Source organism: Dromaius novaehollandiae, chromosome 5, assembly GCF_036370855.1.
Source record: "Dromaius novaehollandiae isolate bDroNov1 chromosome 5, bDroNov1.hap1, whole genome shotgun sequence".
Taxonomy (NCBI): domain Eukaryota; kingdom Metazoa; phylum Chordata; class Aves; order Casuariiformes; family Dromaiidae; genus Dromaius; species Dromaius novaehollandiae.
In genome coordinates this window covers 51,080,510-51,101,577 of record NC_088102.1, presented here as the reverse complement: position 1 = coordinate 51,101,577, position 21,068 = coordinate 51,080,510, and the positions used below count along the sequence as shown (strand labels likewise).

General features: G+C 36.1%; 1 protein-coding gene across 1 annotated transcript in view; it reads left to right on the top strand.

Annotated features, from left to right (window-relative positions):
- PDHX (pyruvate dehydrogenase complex component X) overlaps positions 1–21,068 on the top strand; it is a 61,950-nt gene that overhangs the window by 11,037 nt on the left and 29,845 nt on the right. The window contains exons 2-4 of the mRNA XM_026099969.2: positions 3,093–3,176; positions 8,112–8,212; positions 19,102–19,307. Coding sequence (XP_025955754.1) covers positions 3,093–3,176; positions 8,112–8,212; positions 19,102–19,307 — 391 coding nt within the window. The remainder of the gene's footprint in view (positions 1–3,092; positions 3,177–8,111; positions 8,213–19,101; positions 19,308–21,068) is intronic.

The following is a 21,068-nucleotide window of genomic DNA, read 5'->3' as shown; positions in this document are numbered from 1 at the left end:
ATAGCAAGATCGTTAATGTCTGCTGAGGTTATTAGATTTTTGCTGTAATGTTTCCAATTTACATTAAGAGAAATGCATTGTGTCCAGGAAGAATGGAAAAACTATACAGTTTCTTTAACTTTACCTCACCTCTTAAATATTTATTGTTAAATGCTTCTTTATTCTTTCTCAAGTGCTATAATGTATTCTTTCATAACCCTGTAGCAATAAGATAGACAAGGTTAAGATTTATGGGATATATTAACAGTAATGAATTACAGAACAAGGGTGCACTTCTTTAATTCCCTTAAATCATTGTATATTTATTGAAGTTCCTTTTCTATGTTTGTTTTCTCTGAGATCTTAACTGTAGCAACTCTTAGGACTTACATTAGTGTTATATGCAAGTAAGAATAAGAAATATTCTCACTTTGGGTGCCATGTTCTTCTCAGCTCTAACATTTTCTGGTTTACTTCCTTGCACTTTCTTCCAGATAATGAGAATTTGAGGGATAGGTTGGATTTTCTTAAAGCTGTTATTGCTTGCTTTACGCAATACAGCAATTGGGAGAAATGCATTGTCACTTACTCTTGAATTGACAATAAGCCTTAACACTGCTGACTGGGTGTATAGACAAGGGAATATGAGGTAGAATTGATTCTTGTCTCTGTTTGAAATATACTCCTTTTTTTCTTTTTTTTTGTATTGAGTTCTATGCTCTAATTCAGTACAGATTTGGATATAACAGGGCCTCAAATTGGTCAGGTGCCAGAAAGTTAGGCTTACAACAGAGTGCCTAAAGAGCTGAATATGTAGCCTTGTAACTGTCTTTAACAGTTTAGAAGGCTGATATCTCTTGTATTACAAGCCGTATGTCAGAATACTCTGGTATACTGAGTCAAGTGACAGGAGAGGCCATGTGCTACAGCGCAGCTGAGAAATGTGCTGTCTCATGAGTCCTGTGCTCAAAGAAGTCCCGTTTACGTGGCACTCAACCTGCTGGTGTGCAGTCCTGCAACTTCTGTCTTGGTGTATGGGTTTACTGAACAGATGCAGATGTTTGGCAGACTGCAGCGATGGGCTGGCCAGCTGTGTCTAGTAGAGAGCATAGCAGGATGGGCTGTGGGTTTGTACTGCTTAAATACTTCAGACTTTGCAGATCTTTTTGTTCAGCTTGTTGAAGAAAAGGTTGAAAATTGATGTGGTCCCTGTATATGAGCATTTCTCCTTGAGAAGGTGCTCTGTAATAAGAAATATTTCAGTCTTTTCAACAGAGATGTAAGATCCAGTCACTGACATTTGAAATTAAGCTATGCCAGTCCGCATATTAAGTGTGGTTTCCTAGCAGAAAGGGTAGGTAAACTTTGAAACAGTTTATCTGTGGAGGAGTTGGATCACCAGTGTCTGGGCTACTTAGGATTAGGGGCTTTGTTATTAATTTTACAAATACATTTTTTCATCTGGGAAAAATTCCACAGCCTGGGGCAAAGAGGAGGAGGAAGATGATATACCATTTGTGAGGTCTTCTGAGAAGACCCCACAGTACTGCTGTTTTTGGAATTCAAGACTCTGAATTGACATTTCTTTCTTTGGTTTTTCAACTTTGTGGGAATAGGATTACATGCTTTGCCTTGTCATGTTCTTAACACTCTGGTTCAGCATCAAGGCAGTGATCACAATTAAGATATCTGTATCTAACCTGTGGTCACAAGTCAGAAAGGATTCCAGCAGCTAGCTAAATATGTTCTCTGTTTTTCTCCCTTTCCATCCCCACATGCGCATACCCATGACTAGAAGACTGGGGATGGTTAAGTACTCTGAGACAGAGCAGAGGATGCCTGGCTGGTACTTTGCTCGTATGTGCGAAATTATACTGCTGGTATACTGCACAACCAGGAAGGAAAATTCTGGTAAATGGTCAGGAATCTTGTGAGTGGAGTTTACTGTCCTCTGTAACACATCACTGTTCATCAGCAGGGAATTTGCAACTGCCTTTCACCCAGTTTCCTGTGGTTGCAGCAGTGCTGGCCTCTCTTGAGGACCGAGATGCGTCTGTGCGTTTGTTTGGGTTTTTGTTTTTGTTTTTTTTTCCCCTTTGGGCTTACTTAGATCTGACAAGTAGCATGTGTGTGCTGTGAACTCTCTTTCCTACTAACTTGTCTTTGAGCCTCTTCTCATTCATGTACATGCCTTGGAGTATTTGAGAGGTTGTGGCACAGCATTTTACCCAAGGTTTTGCTTAAAGAGGATATGGCAGAAGCAGAACTAAGCATATATATGGCCATATGTGGAAGCCCAAGAAAATGAAAATGCGAATTGGCTTAGCGCTTATGTCTCTGATACACAAGATACTTTGGGCCTTTAAATTTTCCAGTGGTAGATATTGAGGGTGTTAGTTGGCTCAGCATTTGAAATCTGTGGCGTTTCTTCCGCGTTCCACAGAAATGCCACAGCGTTGTGTTAGCTGCTGATCTTTTCTAATGCGTATTTGTATTTTTTGCCTGCTTTTTCATTCTCCTTGCTATAGCTTGCAGCTTGAACTCCAGACAGGTTGTTGATTTCCCCCCCCCACCCGCGCATTTACATTTCTGTTGGAGAAAGGTTCTCTAGCCTTGCTTCACTTCAGTCCACCTCAGTATTGTTGAGTAGGTCAGGCTGAGCTGAAGGTAACTTGAAATGCTAGTGTGTATTATTTTTAATAACATACTAAGACTGGGTCCTAGGGAGAGTTTTAATTAAAAATTAATTGAATCAAAGCTGAGGCAACATGAGTATCTGAAGCCCCCAAGTGTTTATATCCTATTTTTAAGACAGAGTTCAATTTGCCTAGTAGTTATGTATTATTTATGAGTTCATATTCAAGTTAATTCTTTTTCTCTGCATAAGAGATGGGATTTATACTTTGTGCCTTGTTTTCCTCAGTGCCCTTCTGAATTTCATTTACAGTGTATGTTTGTGTGTAACCTTTAGAAAAGGACCATCTTTTTAGCAAATGTTCAGCTACCTTTCAGATTCATACACTGCTTAAGCCTTGTTTGAGTTAAGCAGTTAACTGAGAAAAAATTACACTGGAAAAGTATCCAATTTAGATAATCATGTGCTTGTTTTACAGGTACGCCTGCTATTAAAGTTCTCATGCCTGCACTTTCTCCTACAATGGAAGAAGGAAACATTGTGAAATGGTTAAAAAAGGAAGGTGAGACATCATTTTCTAAGGCTATCATTGCTGTGTTTTGTTAGCTTTTTCAAGCTAGTCTGTAAGAATAAGATTGTTCTTTCAGATTGCACCTTACTACTTTGAAGCAGAAAGTTTGGTACGTGAATGTTCTCTTTTTGAACAGTACCCTGCTTTAAAATTGTTGATTCTTTAAACATTCTTCCTTGAACTATCTTCCAGAGGGTTGTAATGATCATATTTTGAAAAGTCTCCACTAGACTGTTCTACAGGGTTGACACTGGAAAATCAGCTAGTTGGCCCTTTTTTCACCCCTCTTCCCCCTCGTCTCTCCCAGTGTCACGGTGCTCAGTAATTTTGCCTGAGAGCTTTTGATGTTGGGGAGGCTCTCTGTTTTGTTTTTCCAATTCATTAGAAAGACATAGTATTTTTAAAGTTGTTATTTAACAACTATAAAGCAAGCAAGTTATTACTTGCTTCTTAATACATAAATTATAGTCTACTCTTAAAGCTGACAGGAAACCTTAAATTTGTTTCATAGCCCAACTTCCAAATAGGGGAGAAGAGGCCTGTTCCCATTAAAAAAAACAAAAAAACAAAAAAAACCCTCATGATCTAATTAATTTTCATGAAAGTATGTTATGGGACCTCAGTTATCTTCAGCTGTCTGTACTTTGACAACTGAAAAGTAGCTGACTTCTGTCAAAATGATTTGGAGCAGCTAGATAAATAGTCTGAAGTACTTTTTGTCTTCACATAGGTTGTATGTAATCTGTAGATCTGTAGAATGTGATCTGTAGAAGATTCAGCACTCCCTGTTCTGTTAGGAGAACTTTCTCCCCATCCCCCCTCCCCTTTCTCCTATCCAGTTTAAAATTAAGGCTGGATTTTGACTTTAGCAATGGATTGCAGGGAAAAATGGGAATCATAATGGTGACAGTTAGTATGGGATGCATTGCAGTTTTAGATGACTGTAACAATGTGTCGTCCTCCACGTTTTTAGCTTTGTTATAGAGAGCTAAACATACCTGGTGAAAAGAAAATCTCTTGAAGCCTGTTAACTTTGATAGACACAATTTGATGACCTAAACGTGTATTAACTTTTCTGCCTGAATAAGTTTTTTCTTTCTTTTGGCTTACCCTGTAAATGTTGGTATGGCCTCCGTCACCATACTACTAGAGTACTTTGCTTGTGCTGTTTTAAATATGTTGCAGGGATGGAAAGACAGTGACTTTATACCTCAGAGGTCCTCTCATAATGGACATGAGATTTTGCTTGTAAAACTTTTGGTAAGAATTTCTGAAGAACGTACTCAGAAAAATACAGCAGTGTCAATTTGTAAAAAGTAATTGCTCCAAAGTTAACCAAAACTTGAAGCTTCAGTTAATAAAGTAACAAGTCCAAGGTTACGCAGAGAGTAAGGAACAACCGGAAGTCTTTTTTCTATCCATTAGTCATTCTTAGTCTATCCATTAAACATATAAAACAATTCAGTTTTTATTTTTAAATATCGCATTTAAAATCGCAAAAGAAAACAAAGAAAACAGTATCATGGGAGTTGAAATGCATTCTAGTTTGCTCCACAACACAAACAAATTAAGTTTTCCTCATGAAAAACATTTTAGGACACAATGGCTATACGATGATTCTTCTTACTCTTCTTCCCCCTACCCCAACCCAAAAGAAAAAAAAAAAGTATTTTAATTAACATCAAATCTTATCGATGGTTGGACTTTAATAGAAACCATTTTAGGATTTTCATTGCTCTACTTTCAGTTTAGAAATAAGACCAAAACTGAATATAGGACGTTGTCTTGTTTGGCACATCTGTGACCATAATTAATTCCCATGAACATTCTTTTTTCTGTCTATCTGGAATAAATGTAATGACAACATAAGAAAATGGGAACATAAGTTTCGAAGAAGAAAGCAAAGTGATCTAATGCTTTTGCTCTTCCTGCAGAGCAGAACTGCAGCATCTTCCAGTGAATTGATCATCTATGCTTAGTGGCATTAGTGAATATAAATGTTTGATAATCTTATATATGAGAAAATAAGTACTTCAGAGCAATTGAGAGAAAAAAGCTGATGGTTGTGTATGACCAGCAGGGGCCAGTAGAATACTACTTTTGATAATTTTTTCAGCTCTTTGTGTAAATACCAAATGTTTTCATTTTATAGTTTCACAGGACAGGCAGATGATTTCACTACAGCAGAAGGAAAAACACTGCATTTAATTGACAGCTTTACTATTTTCCTCTCATCGTTAATGCTGCTTCATATCAATTCCTCTGGGCAATAAAGACCATTGCTTAAAAGTAGAACTGTTTCTAAAAACTTCTATTTATTATGTATGAATTTAGTCTCCAGGGTTGCCAATCTATCATCTTTCATCAACACTAAACTCCCCTTGTTATCATGGGCAGAAAACAGAATAAGCAACAGTACTAGTTGTTTCCTCATACAGTGCAACTTGACCTTCTTCTGAGACATCACCTCCAGGGACTTCAGTATATTTGGTCAACTTTCATTTGGTTTGCAAAGAGTACATCAAGAAATGCAGTTTGTCTTGTGATTTGGATACTTGTCTGCTAGTAAGTAGATGGAGGCTATAGGCTGCTGAATGCCAATTGGATGTGATCCCCTAGAGGAAACTGTGCTTTAATAAAGATCCTAATCATTCAATCTAGCTGTAAGAAATTGATCACAGTGTGCACGTGTGCACAGCATTTTTAGTGTTTTATATATAATAGTTCTCAGAGAGCTGCTGTTCAGGCAAATCTTGTTGCCAAATACTGCTTTTTTATTAGAAAGCACAAGAACAAAAATTTTTCTCAGCAAACCTCTATTCTTTCTAATCTTCTCTATTGGGAAATCTGATTTGTAATTGACATGAAAATGTCAATTACATCAGGAGATATCACAAATTTTGCTGTCTCTACTGAGAAAACTATGGTCCTTTCTATTGCGGTTAGGTACTGAAACACACATGAGATTGATTTTTTCTTTTTTTTTTTTTTTTTGAAGGCTGCTGTGAAATAGTCTTCTTAAAACTGCATTTGATCATTTTCCTCCCCAATCTATGGCCATTTCTTGCTGCTGCAATAAAACACTAACAGAAAAGTAGGGGGAAAAGTGGTTTGTCCGGTTACCTGAAGACTTCCTCTTTTCTTCCGTGTGGAAGGGAGTCCTTAGGAGTCTGTAAACAGCCTCATGTACCTGAGTTAGGAGATGCATTGTGGGAAATGAATGCATGCATGAAGGTATTTACTTTGGCTAGCTTACACTGTTGGAGTTACTACTGCATGTTGTGTTTAGCACTGAGACTGCTTTGAGTGGTACAAAACATTTACACGCTGTTTGCAGGCTGGGGAAAGACAATTGAGATATGGAGTTAAGCTCCTTTATGCTTACCTATCTTAGCTCAGTAGGTTACAGAATTTGCACAACAGTTTGATAGTGTCTATGAAATACTTGCCTAGTGGTCTGATGTACAGGCCACTTGAATTAATCATCTAGTGGAATTAAACCACTGATATAAACCCTGGAATTTTGGCTTTCTTTCGTAAATTGTTTATGCTCTAATTATTGTGAAGTGCAGTGTGGCAATTAGATTATTACATTAAATAATCAAGTGTTTGTCTCCTCCCTAGCCAAGTTCCAGAATAGGAACATTTTTAACTTCTAAAATTATGCATTATGTAGTTGACTGAGGTTTGAATGTTTTCGCTCTTTACCACTGCAGAGGTCACTTGAATCATGTAACGCTTGTTTTTTTCGCTTCTTTCTGTTCAGTTAGTCCTAGACCAGGAAATAATCTAAAAAGATGGCTTTATTTCACTTAGCTAAATACAGGCTGTAACATGTGAACCTCTAAATAAGATTTTCTTCTGATGCTTAAGCACTGCAGACAGTGACAGGAATAATTAAATGAAATACTTAAACAGATAATACTATTGCAGCATTTATTGTGCTGGTGGATTATTAAGATCTTACTTTATATTAAAAATACATTCTTGTGTTAGGTTTGTATGTATTGTCCTTCTTTTTCAGTGTTCTGTAAGGAAAAGCGTATCATTTTGTTGGAGGCCAAAACATTCAACAAGGTCAAGGTTTTCCAATGTAGTTTCAATTTAATGTTGATTGTCTAGTCACTGTTCATCTGCTGAACGAATCTAGACTCATAGCATTTTTATCATGCACCAGCAGATAGATATATTCCTCAAAAGCAGAGGAAAGGTATACTTCAAAACAGTTCTACTTATAGACTTGTGTGATATAGAAAAAGCTACTTTTAACACTTACACATATTTTTATTTCATAAAATGTGGGTTTTTCAAAAAGACCTTTCTCTGGCTATGTAAGAGGTTTAGGAAGCAAGCTTGTGGGCTTGCTGTTTGAAATGATTCAATTTATCGAGATTTTTATTTGTATGTGTTTAATAGTGTGCATACAAATTAGGGAACTGTTAACTGTGTCAATCTTTGTTAGAGTACCAAAATAATACTTAGTCACAGACAACAATTTCTGTTATTAGTATTTTAGAAATCATAGCTTTAAATAGCTTGCTCTGATTTATGGCTAGCAATGAATATGGAAGGTTGAGGGTGTTATTCTTGGTTGTGCTACCGATTTGTCATCTTGTGCAAATTGATTTCATTGTGTGTGCGCTTCCTCTTGGAAAACTTACTTTAAATGTGGCCATTTGAAACTTAATGAATTATGTCAGTGTTCTGCTGCTGCAGTCTTTATCTCTGAATCTTAGTGCTTTTATTTGAAAATGAAAGAGATTATATAAATTAATGATCTTTTTTTGCCTGGATATCTACTACCTAGGGAAAGTATTAAGAATGTAAAATGTTAGTATTATGTGGTTAAACGTCTGTCTTCTATAGTTAAGTAGAACCAAAAGGAAGTTTAGAGTAAGTATTCTCAAGTTTTGGTGTATTTTGCAGGTGAAACAGTGAATGCTGGAGATGCTTTGTGTGAAATTGAAACGGACAAAGCAGTGGTTACCATGGAATCAAGTGATGATGGCATATTGGCTAAAATACTGGTAGGAATTTTGTCTTTCTGAGCAGGATGATGTAATTTGTTTTGATTATGTCATTTAGTGTTTCCACTCAAAAGTAGTTAACTTTCCTTCTTCTCAGCTTTCAAAATAATGCACTTGCTTGCATTCCTAATGAAAAGTAATTGCTATGTTTATATCAGTACAAGTACTGGACTACTAAATTTACTAAACTATATGTATTTAATGGATTTTCAGTTAGTAGGACTGAGTTACATTATTTTATATGTTCTGTTCCTTATGAGTTTTGTCCATGAAACAGCGCAGTTTATTACAACTCTTGCTTTGAGTTAGAGGAAAACAAGCTGCTATCAATTAGTTGTAGTGTGGAATATCAGATTGTACTTTACCCAGGATGTGTGGTTTTCCATGCCAGATTCTCTTGCGTTGGCCATTGTTGAAGCTGAAACGTCATACTAGATGGACTGACCCAGATGGTAATTCTTTAATTTCCTGCATTTTTAAAAATTACATTGAAGAGGTTTGATATGAAGAATGAGCTCTGACTGCAGAGCAATTGTAGTGCTTCATTATCCCATATGGACAGCTTAATCAAAGTAAGTTGGCTCTATCACCAGTTTAGAACTAAACTTGCAGATTGTTAAGTGGTTCAGAGAGTGTTCACACAAACTTTTCAGATGGAAGACAGATGATTGAGATAGAGGGCAGTATCATACAGATGCGGTGTAGAACATCTGCTACTGACAGCTGTCTGGATATTGGCTTGAGAGTCTGAAAATAATAGATAATTCCTATAATGTAATACACTTAAAATGAGCTTTTCAGGAATTTTATCTGGTGGTTGACAGATCCTCCAACCACAAGAGTGAGAGTCTTCCCTATTCCCTCTTCCTTTCTCAGCTCCCTGATTCCTATGTGGAATTTCCAAATAGCTTTTCTTGCACATTCTTGGCACTGGTAGATCTAGTAAAATAAAAAAGGCATAGGTAAGTAAATGTGGAAAATATATTTCTTCCTGGGGAAGACAAACTCTTGTAGTTAATGTAATCTGACAATCAAGGAATTAAATTAGTATTTTTTATGAGTAGGGCAGAGATTGGTCTTGCTGCCTCTCTGTAGACAAGTTACCGAACTCTGTGTCAGTTTGTTTCTCTCAAAATAGGGATCACTATCTGTGATCTGTTTTATCTGTGGTGTTTGTTTTCTTTCTTTTAAAGTCTTGACACTTCATTACTAAAATAGATTCACCTGGTATTATCACTTTAGAATGGTTTTAACCTTTCATGTGGATGGTGGTGGCAAGAGGCAGTGATGCATGTGACAATATTGATAACTTTTTTTTTTTTAATCAGACAGAAGAACCTATATTTGCAGTTGCCTTTATGGTGCAAGACTTGATCACTCATGATAAATACACCACTATAAACATTCTACTTGCTTTCATATGTTGTTTCCATCTTTCACATGCAAAGCTTAAAAAGATCTTTCAATCTATAATATATTATAGTTCACAGTATTAGTCAGATAGACCTGTACATTAACGGGTTTTGTTTTATTTCTCTTTCATATTGAGTTAATTGTCATGCTTAAATAAGAAACAGTGATAGGTAGTCTGTGTGGTCTCAACCACATTTCAATAGGCAGATCTAATTACCTTTGGGCTGGATCTGCACGGTATGGTAATGAATGTCTTCTAGAATCGTTCATATTTTTCAGTTGCATGGCGGCTAACATATACTTTGAATTTTTAATGCTATCAGGAATCACTAACCAACAATTCCTAGCACCTCAGGAAGGACACAACAATTCATAGAGCCATTTCAGTGGCTTTGACAGCCTGTGCTTGTGCTTTTTGTAATGTGAAAATTGCTCTCATTGCAGATCAGCGACATACAATTAAAAAGAATGTTAGTGAGTAGGTGGCAAGATTAATGCGGGCTTCTAAATGTTTTTTGTTTTATAATTAGTTTTGGGGTTATATTTTGTCTCACAGGAGTTTTGAGCTTAAGAATTATTTCGATATTTAACTGGAATGTTCCTCCAATTTAGGCATTCTATTCATATGAGTGTTTTCATAATCACCATTACCATTTTCCTAAGGTAAGTGTCCTGCTCAGAGGAATTTACCCTATACATTTTCATTAAGTAAATACTCATTAACATGAACTGGGGAGATGCAGGTCTTCACTGAGTTTTCTCTGCTTCCCTGACATCCTTTATGTTCTACGGTAGAAACATTTTTACCATTTAAAATTACTATTTAAAGAAACATTTTACCATTAAAATTCTACCATATGGTAGAAACATTTTATCATTTTAATTTTACCATTATTTAAGATAATATGAAAGATAATACTCTTTAAAATGGTTATTTTTGTTTTGTCATCTGTTTAAAGGGATATTAACTCATAATCTGCATACCAATGTTGTTAGCTTTTTCTTAAAATAGTTTTTCAGAACCTGATGATAGTATAAAAATCTGATTTCAAAATGAAATGTGATTCCTTTTAGTCTATAAAATCCTTTTCTTCCTGATTTACGGAAGTCAAATATTAGATTATAAATATTTTGTAGAATACAATGCATCTGAAATGCAGGAAGAAAAAAATAAGAATTCCACTGTGTTTATGGGGAAATGTACTTAAAAATATTTTTAATTTTAGTATTGGAAATTGTGTAAAGGTGAAGCAATGATTTCTTGTCAAGTTTAAATAAGATTTTAACTAATCCATAACTCTCTTTTGAAAAAAGTTGTTCTTCATCCATTTTAGCTCCATATAATCCTATCTTTTGATCCAAAAGTAACTACAAGAAGTTTAAGATTTTTCTAACTCTGTGCAATATTCTAAATCCTTATGTGGAGATGATATCCAGTATTTCAGTTGTGTTCCTGAGCATGAATGCTTATATTAATGACTCTAAGTAGTTGTTGAACTATATAAAAATCAGATTTGATTGTTCTGTAGTTCCACATTAAAAACATGTATCAAACACTGCCCTGCAAATGTTGCTTTATATAAATGTAATTTTTAGTAGTGAGACTATCAAAAGCTTAATAACATTCAATTGAAATATAATAGGATTTATTCAGTATATTCAGAATGTATATTCAGGATACTCAGAATATTCAGTATTCTGAATATAGTATATTCAGAAAAAATGAAATAGCTCTGAAATTTAAATATCTGTCTTCTTGGTGTTTGCTATGTTCCACCATTTCATATGTCAATGCAAGCATTTCACAATCGGTTAAATTTGCATGAAAAGCTGGAAGAAGAATGTAAAAAGCTTGGGACTGGCTTTCAATGGACTTATTAGGGTGTTTGAGGGCTGTGTTTTTGTTGTGTCCACAAGTGTTACCAGTAAAGTTTTTCCAGAAAATATAGCGGTTATTGTCCTTGGCACTTAACTCTGTTTGTAGTTCTGAAAAGTAGAGAGGTTGACTGGCTTAGCTTGCTGTACAAACCCGGGAAATAATACAGAAGATCAGAATATGATCGGAATGGGAAGCAGCGGATAATTCTGAAGACAGGATGGATAAAAAGGGGTGAAATTTGGCAGTGTAAGGTGCTGTGTCCAGGAGCTATAGATGTGTAGGTTCAAAAACAGTAAGTCATTACTAATGCAACTACTGATACAGAAGGCGGCTCAAATTTACCTAGACTATTTCCTGACAGAGACTCCTCAGGTACTATGACGCTATTTTATATTCACATTAAAAAAAAATTTTCGTAATCATTGAAAGTAAATCATTGTACAAAAGTAAGCTGACTTACCAATTCTCTTACTACAGTGGCCACGAAGAGCAGCTGATTACTATTCCATATATCACAGTCATTTATGTATTGAATGACTCTTAATCTGTCTTTGCATGGTATTCTCTTTTGCAAGATTGAAAAAAAACTAAATTTTTCAACCTCAAAAGGATTTTTTTAAATCTCTTACCCCTTTTGTGCTGTTATGATTCTTCAGGCTCTCTCTAACAATTTTTGTTGGAAGTATGGTTCTCTAAACTAGATTAAATATTCTATCTAAAGTCTTTTCATCACTTCAGAGGGCAAAACACTTCTTGGATAAATGTAACATATGGCCCCCTTCTCTTGGCCTTCTTTTTTGCAGCAGTGTCTGCACTGACTCATGTTTAGGATTACAAAATCCTATGTAATCTTGGAGCCTCTTCTGCCAGAGAGATCTGTCTAGTTATTTTTCATTTTGTGTTTGCGAATTTGGTATTTTCTTCTTGACTGAAATAGTTCTGCGCTTTTCTTCTGTGAACTGTATCATGCACTTTAGGGACTAATAATGAAAAGATCTATTATAAACCATTAGAACATATCAAGCAGAAATAACAAAGGAGGAAATGATGTCTCAAAGGCATTGTGTTACCAGTGTGATGTATTCATGATAAAAGTAAATAAATTCTAGGTTTACCTTTGTCGAGGGGTTGCTAGAAGAGATAGGAAGCTGTTAATGCCAGTGTGCAAGGCATTGGTTCGATCTCATTTGGGTTCCTGTAAATAGTTCTGGTTACTGGCTATCACAAAGGATAAATTTACATAGGAAACGTGCCGAGCGGAATTAATTAGAAGCTGGCCAGGGATCTTGAGCCTAGCAGTGTAAATGAAGGATTTGATTGCACCCAGACCAGGGTGGTTGGGAACTGCTTGCTGGGCAGCAACGTGATAAACATGTGGAAGGTGTGGTATGAGGAGGCGCCTGCAGAGACAGCAGCATGGATCCTTTCTTCTGAAATAATTTCTAGTTCTAAAACAGTATAGTTGCTTGTTCTTAACAATTTTAGTTTTTTTTAAACTCTCTTGCAGTAATGTAGTATTTCACAAATGGGCATCTAAGGAATAGAGAATGTGGATTACTGCAGTGAGGTCACAGAGGAGACTCATGCACAGGCAGGGATTTGAATTCCCTTATTAATTTAAGATCAGTGGCTTAATCACAGTACCATCCATCCTTTGCTATCCATTTCTCAACATCTTACGCAGTGTTAAAACAATTTTCCTTACTGAGGTACTATCCTGAAGGTGAAAAATAATTATCCCAGTTCTCTGCTCCTTTTCTTTGGCTAGATCTGTGAAAGTTGGGTCCTGCTCTAAAACAGTAGTTCAATTAAAATTATAGGAGATACCAATCATATGGGAAGGTTATCAGCTAAACAGTGTTACCTTAGTAACTGTCCTACAATTATAAAGAACTAAGATTATGGTCTGAAAGAAAATGCTGTTGAAAGCAAACTGTTTTATAGAAGATGCTATGTCATTTGGTCAGGTTGGTCTTTCGTAGGGAATATCCACACAGGAGGTGTGGATTGCAGAAGTATATGCATACACATATTAGTTGCAATCTAGCTATATCAGAAAACATAGAATGGACATAATAAATACAAGTTTCCTGAGCAGTTGGTGTACTGGACTCACCTGCCTACAGTGAGACTTCTGTTTCTGCTGCTGTCACAAAAGCTGGTTGGGTTGGTATATTAGGTTGCTTATCCCTGCTGCAGTTGCGTTTTCTTACAACAGCATATATTTATCATTTGTAAAAAGGAGAGTACTTTTCTCTGTATGGGAGATTTTTAAGAAGAGATGGTAAGCTTAGCATCTTCCTTTTTTGTGTGAACAAAGGTAACATTTGCAAAAGGGAAAACATCAGAATAGGTGCTTTTGTGGAGAGGGGGATGTAAGATGCAACAGCTGTTAAGTGAAGCATGCTAGTCTATCAGTACTTGCATCTCATAAGAAATTATCATTTGAGTGTAATTTCTGCAAGATAATTCGTATTTTAAACAGTAATTTGTATAAATGAATAAGAACTTCTTAAAATTTTTCATTCTTCTAATTTTCATTGTTTAATAATAATTTTCCCCAGTTGGACTTTTGGGTTTTTGGGGGGTTTTTTTGGTTTTTTTTTTTCTGGCACCTTGATGAAATAGACATTGAAACTCCTGAGTTTTTGTGTTCAGCTGTGGAGCAACTCATCTAATAATTTCAGAGTATATTTTGCTATTCCAGGGAAAAATCTCACATCAGACAAATTTTCAAATCCATTTTTAGTTCTCATATCATTATTTTAAGAACTGCTAGGTGAGTGATGCTTCTGCTATCTTTAATTGTCTTAAATTTGGAATGTTTCTGAAACTTATTTTGCATCTAATAGCCTCAGTAGCAAAGTGTGTAATCTCTTCTTTTTTTTTTTTCCCTGTATATGAAGTTCTTATTCTTTCTTCACAGATGCTGTTTTGTTAGATTTGTTAGAATGACTCCCTGAGAGATGTTAAGAGCAGTGAACACTGGTATTGATGTGCCAAGTGTCTTTAGTAGTGTTTCCCAGTAACTAGTGGTAGCATTAGTATTTCAAAAGTTGTATTTTTCCTGTTTCCTCTTTTATATTCTGAATGTATTGCAAAATTTTCTCACATGTATTTTGCTGTTGTGGTGGGGGTTTTTTTGTTTTGTTTTTGTTTTTTTTTGTTTTTTTTGGAGGGGGGGGCACACTATGGATGAAAACCAGACTTCTCCAGCAACTACATGATGGAGGCAGTATTGTGGAGCAGTGACATTCAACCTTAGTCAAGATATCCACAAATCCAGGAACAATCAGACACTGAGAGCTGGGTCTGAGGAGGAGATGGCAAATAACTGTAATGTCTCTCAGATTGTTTAGGGCAAGAGAGGCAGCTTTACTGGAGTAGCATGAAGAGATTTTTATCTAGATCTGATCTTTAATGGCTCTGCTAATCATCCTTTCTGGAATGTAGAAATGATGAGCTTTTTAAATAGCATGCATACTGGAGTATGGAGTAAATGTAGGCACAGATCTTATTCTGGTCTCTTGAAAACTGTAGAATTACATAAACCTGGTGTATTTGGGAAGTGAAATAACAGGGGAGCAATAGGATCTGAAATTCACTGACTTTTTTTTTTTTTTCGTATCTCGAGTATGATCCTTAATATTCCTTCTGCAGTATCCAGTGCTGTATTAGGTATTTAGTAGATTTTTGTGTGATATTTATAACATAAAGCTCTCAGGTTTGTGGATGGGGGAGATGATTTCTTGTTGGAAGGGAAAACTATCCTTCCAAAGAATATTCGAAAGTTTTGAGTTGTTTAGTTTTAGATATGGTATGGAGAAATTAGGAATAAGCGTAATGCATTTGAGTTGACAGCATTGGCTCAAGTTTACTCACTTCCTAAAAGAAATGCAAAATGGTTTTATATTCACTGGTGGCAATTACAGTTCTGAGTTCAGAATGGGAAAATTGAGTCAGATAAGCACAAACTATGTGCCTAAAGCTCTGTTTTATGCTCTGAAAGATGTAATGTTCATTAGATTAAATTAATGGGGAGTTTCATTATTTTGTAAGGTTTTTTCTTCTTGATTGTACAGTGCAGTATATATGGTTTAAGAAAGAGCAAAATAAAAGAGAAACACATGCATATATTCTATTCCTTTTTTCTCTGAATCTCTCTTTAATGATCAAATCTGTTTCACTATAAAATGCAGTAAAAACTTAAATGAGTGAATAAAAGTTTTTAGGGCAATTTCAGGATGGTGATTATTCTTTCAGTAGAGTTACTTCTTAAATTAACGCTGCCTATTTTTTCTCTAAAATACTGTAGTTCAATTTGTACTGAGAACAGAGGATGAATGATTGTTCTGAATATTTAATATCCGTTACTGTTTTATCAATCATGCCCTAAATGTTTCATGACAATGGGTATGAGCTGAAAGTACTTTGTATAAAAGTTCACCTGTAAAGTGGATCAGTGTAAGTTCCTGCTGTATTTCTCACCAGTATAGGGGAAAAACATTTACCTTGATGAGTGTGTCTGTGTCTAAAGCACTGTACTGCTGTGACAACAGCTCAGAGGGGACTTTAAGTATTCAGATGAATAATCTCCTCCAAACTTTCTCCCTATCCTGGCACATCTATGCTTTGTTGCTATGTCAGCAAAGTTAAGATTGTTTTGACTCATCTTGGATATGTGGCTACACAGAGGAAGTAGCTTCACAATACTTCTGGTTCAGCTCTTTCTGTATATGAGGTTCAAGAGTTTGTGGAGATTTTATGCAGAGGGGTCTCCTTCTGGTATTGTGAATTCTGAGAATGAAGAAGTCATGAGTCAAAAATCCAGGAGATGAAAAATTAAGCAAAATAATAACTTTTTGGGTCTCTTAGTTTTTGGGCTGCAAAGGCTGTGTGTTTAAAATAAAGTTGTACATGCACACACAAACACACATTTTTAGCATAAACTCTGATCACAGAAAAATAAGGCAAACTGGAGTTTTCACATAATTGTTCATCTTCAGGAGTGATGAATATCAGAAAAAGCATGGTAGGCCCACTATAAAGAGTGAGATTTGACTGCATTAATGGCTTTGAATGCTCATGTAATGCTGGGTCATAAAAAAGTCTAAGAACTAGAAACATTCCTGCATGTTTGTTCAACTCTGTTGGATTTCTGCATGTGTTTTTGTAGCACCATTAAAGTGCTCTGATATCAAAATCATAATAAGGACATGACACCACAAAGGTGTTGTGATGTTTATTGGTCTATTCAGTTACAATATGTAGACTGCTTATAAAAATAGAAGTGTTTGTCATTGCACATGCAAGCCTTTCTAAAGGAAAGAGAACACATGCCAAAAAATTGGTCTATTCCCATTCTGTTTAAGAAAAATTATAAATTTTAATATATATAAAGTATTAGTGTGTTGTGGAAAGTATTTTAAAGTTATGGGTTGTGCCTGTTTTGCATTGTCATTGGTATGTTGTTGGACTCATGTTCAGAATAAAATATCTGAGTGTTATGCTGACTTGATAACATGTTTCGTTTTCTAAATGCCTTGTTCAGTGCAAAGAATGACAATCCTATAAAACTATTAAAGTGAAAAATCTTGGTATGTCATATATTTATCGTTGGTTTCTGTTTTTTCCCCAGTTTTTGAGTTTTGATGATTAGATCAAGTATGTTGTGTTTGCACTGACTTCAAGCTGCTGTTTTATTTGATTTTGAGTGGCAGTAATTTGATATGAATAGCTTCTGGCGGTGCTTTTTGTGTGGAGTGACACAAATCTGCTTATTAGTAGGCCTTTCTGTGATAGGATTTTTCAGTATTAGCCTAATCGGTTCAGGATTTTTGGTTGCCATTCTGTGTCCCCAGGTACTTTAAACTCATCTCAATAAAAACAGAATATCATCAAGTCTTGACTGGCACTTCAGACTTTTTCTCTCAAATGCAGCTAAGATGTTCAGAATATTAATGGAGAAGAATGCATCAAGAGATCAGCACAAGAAATATTGATCTAAATCTTAGGGATTTTTCATGTAATAACTGCTATTTAAGAGTTATACCAAAATTAACCTGGTATTTGGGAGCAGGGAGGGAAGTGGACTGACAAAATTGTAAATGTGGAATGTTTTATCAGAACATACTTGGCTTGGCTTTCCTGTTCCTGCTTTGGTTTAGTGTTGTTCCTTCTGAGGAGAGAGAAGGAAAATCCTGTGAAATCTGAAATGTACTACTAGTAGGGTTAGTATCAGAGCAGTGTGCAGACAGCAAACCTAGATAGGAGTAATAAAATTCTCGTGTTTGCATCTGCCTATTGCAGCCTCTACAGTTTACAGTGTTTGGTCTTATTTATTAGACTGCTAAGGACCTAGAAAAATCTGATTGAAGTAATTAGAACAATATGCTACCTTATACTCTGTATATTTTTGCTTTGTTTCTGTTTTTTAGTTTAGGTTTTCTGAATGCCTAATAGTGGTTTGCAAAATGTCGGCATTACAGATACCCTTGTCTCAAAGGGGGCTGGTATGTAAGCTCAGTATGGCTTTGTGGCAGAGATTGAACATCTATTTCCTTTGTTTAGAGATCAGTTCTATTTGGGCCTGTACAATATAGCTGGCGTCTGCCTGCCTGTGGTCCCAAAAGGCTATTTTGCCATCTGGCCGGATGCCCTGGGAATGTTGCTTCTTTTGAGGACATAGAGAGTTGCACTTCCACTGCCATTCTAAAGAATGTAGGATTACTCTATTGAAGAACCCTTCGTTAGGTGGTTAAATTGATGTGGCTGCCATGCTTTGATCTAAAGAATCCCAGGGCTATTTTGGCTGTGATACAAATACTTTTTTTTTTTTTTTTTTTTTTTGGGGGGGGTGGGGAATGTTAAAAGTATCATCTAGGACAAATCTGCCTTATCTTGTCTAACTACATCTTATTTACCTTTCTGTAAGATTTCTGTGCAGATGTTCTCCAAAACAGTGATTTACGTACCACAAAAGTGCTATACTTTCCTCGTGGACTGACTCGTTATTTGGCACGAATTGTGTTAAAATAGTCGGATTTTATGGGGAGAAGTTAGAGCAGGAAGCAAATGTTATCTTTTCAAAAAGAAGTATTGGGGCACTACTCTTGCTGTGGGTTTTGGTCTCTTTTTTTGTTTATCCCTTAGCTTCTGAACTTACAAGGCTGTGTTTTAAAGTGCAACAATGCTAGGTATGGTGTAGATATCTCAAGGTACAGTTGCTCTATCTAGCTCAAAATTTTCAAACGTAGTTGCCAAAGATTAGCCATTCACGTTCATTTTCAGTAGCTAGCATGCATTCATTCTTAGAGATACTCAGTAGCCTGTAACTTGCTCACTTTGAATTCTGCGTCCTAACTTCAGATGTATGGGATTTGGGGACATAAGTTAATATTTCTCGATACTTTATAATAGCAACTGTTGTTAATTTCAGTCACGAGTTTTCATTATTAATAGCAGGGATAAAACTGGAGATATTTTCCTGACGAAGTGTCATGAATATGACTGAAATTTTCACATCTACCCTTTTTCAATCATACTACTCTAGACAGTGCAATATATAACTTTAATGTTCTCATTGCCTTAAATTTAGGTGGAAGAAGGAAGTAAAAATGTACGCTTGGGCTCACTAATTGGCCTGCTGGTAGAAGAAGGACAGGACTGGAAGGCGGTTGAAATACCAGCTGATGCTGGTGATCCATCTTCTCTGGCTCCACCAGCAGCTGTGCTTACCTCAACTCCTGCAGGTCCTTCAGTTTCAGCCCCTCCTAAGCTGGCGCATCATGCTGGAAAACTGCAGTGAGTTTCTCTGTTCACTATGAAATGGAACCCTTACTTAGTTAGATCGTCAGAGCTGCACCAAAAAGAATCTTTTGAAATCAAAGAATCTTTGTCCCATTTCATTTAGCATTAAGCTGTTATTTAAGAATTAATTCCCATTTAGAGCTGATTGCATTTACATCTAAAAAACTGTGAAATCACAACAGTTTCCTATTCTTTAATAGGCTGTGATTTTTCGGTATCATGTGCTGCTTGATGACCTATTCTGTTTGGTGCGTTGTGTGTGGGGGATGTTTCTGTGTGTGTGTATGTTTGTTTTAACCTCCTTGTCTTTCTATATCTGGATCGCTTCCTTTACTTCTGCTATCAGCATGTACACTGTTTTAATGCAGGTGGAAGACATGGAAACAACTGATTAAGGTCATTGCCCAAATGTTACCTGTAGTAGGAGGAAGATAAAAGCACTTGAAAGGATTAAGTCTTGCAGTTCTGGACTAAATGTCAGAGCTGCATCTGTTTCTGTGCAGCTGTTAAGTTATACTGGCATCTTTGGAATCATGCTATCAGTAATGACACTTTTTTTTTTTTTTGACAAGGGCTTATGGATAGTTTTTAGAATTCAATGTGGTGCAAATATTGTCTCCTTTAGGAATTAATGAATTGGAGCTACTGGAGTGAGTCTAGCAAAGAGCCAGTAAGATGATTAAGGGACTGGAGCATCTCTCATATGAGAGAGCTGGGACTGTTTAGCTTGGAGAAGAGAAGGCTGAGGGGGGAATCTTATCAGTGGGTATAAATATCTGAAGGGAGAGTGTAAAGACGATGGGACCAGACTCTTTTCAGTGGTGCCCACTGATGGGACAAGAGGCAGCAGGCACAAACTGAAACACAGGAAGTTCCATCTGAATCTAAGGAAAATTTTTTTTTTTTTACTCTGAGGATGACTGACAACTGGAACAAGTTGCCCAGAGAGGTTGTGGAGTCTCCATCATTGGAGATATTCAGAAACTGTCTGGACACCTGAGCAGCCTGCTCTGAGTGATTCTGCTTGAGCAGGTGGATTGGACTAGATGCTCTCTAAAGGTCCCTTCCAACCTCAACCATTCTGTGATTCTGTTCTGTTCTGAAATTCAGGCGAAACATTTGAAACTAAGTACTTACTGTTTATGAAATTTTATGAAAATGTTTTTTATGAAAATGTTGCCACTTTTGTATTTAGGAGTTCTTAAATCTGTTGTTTGCTTTATTTATTTATTTTATTTATTTTTTTTCCCTCTCCTCATCTCAGAACTCAAATTATGATTAAAGTAACATCTGGTGCTCTATAGCTTATGTGCTGTTCTTTGTAGTTGAGCACTGTTTCTGCCTGGAATGTTACTACTAAGCATATCCTGCATAGGTCAAGATGACAGGCAGGTTTATTAGTATATCTTAGTTATATGATAATTGAAATGTTTGATTGTAGGATGGTTTGATATTTAATCTTTTAAAGCAGATACTGAATAATGCAACTATATCTGTATGACTTTTGCTCTCCAAAAGAGCAGCTGTTTCATTAAATTGATCCTATAAAACAAATGCAGAAGCTGAAATTGAAGCTAATATAGAGATAGTGGCATAATTAAAAATAGGCTGCATTAATGATGCAACTGCAACTACCCAAACAAATACGAGATGAGCAACCCTCTTGTCTGAGATCCTGAAACTCATTTTTTATGTTACTGTGGACAAACTGATGTTAAAGGATGTATTTGGCTCTGCACTGTGGCCCTTTTCCAG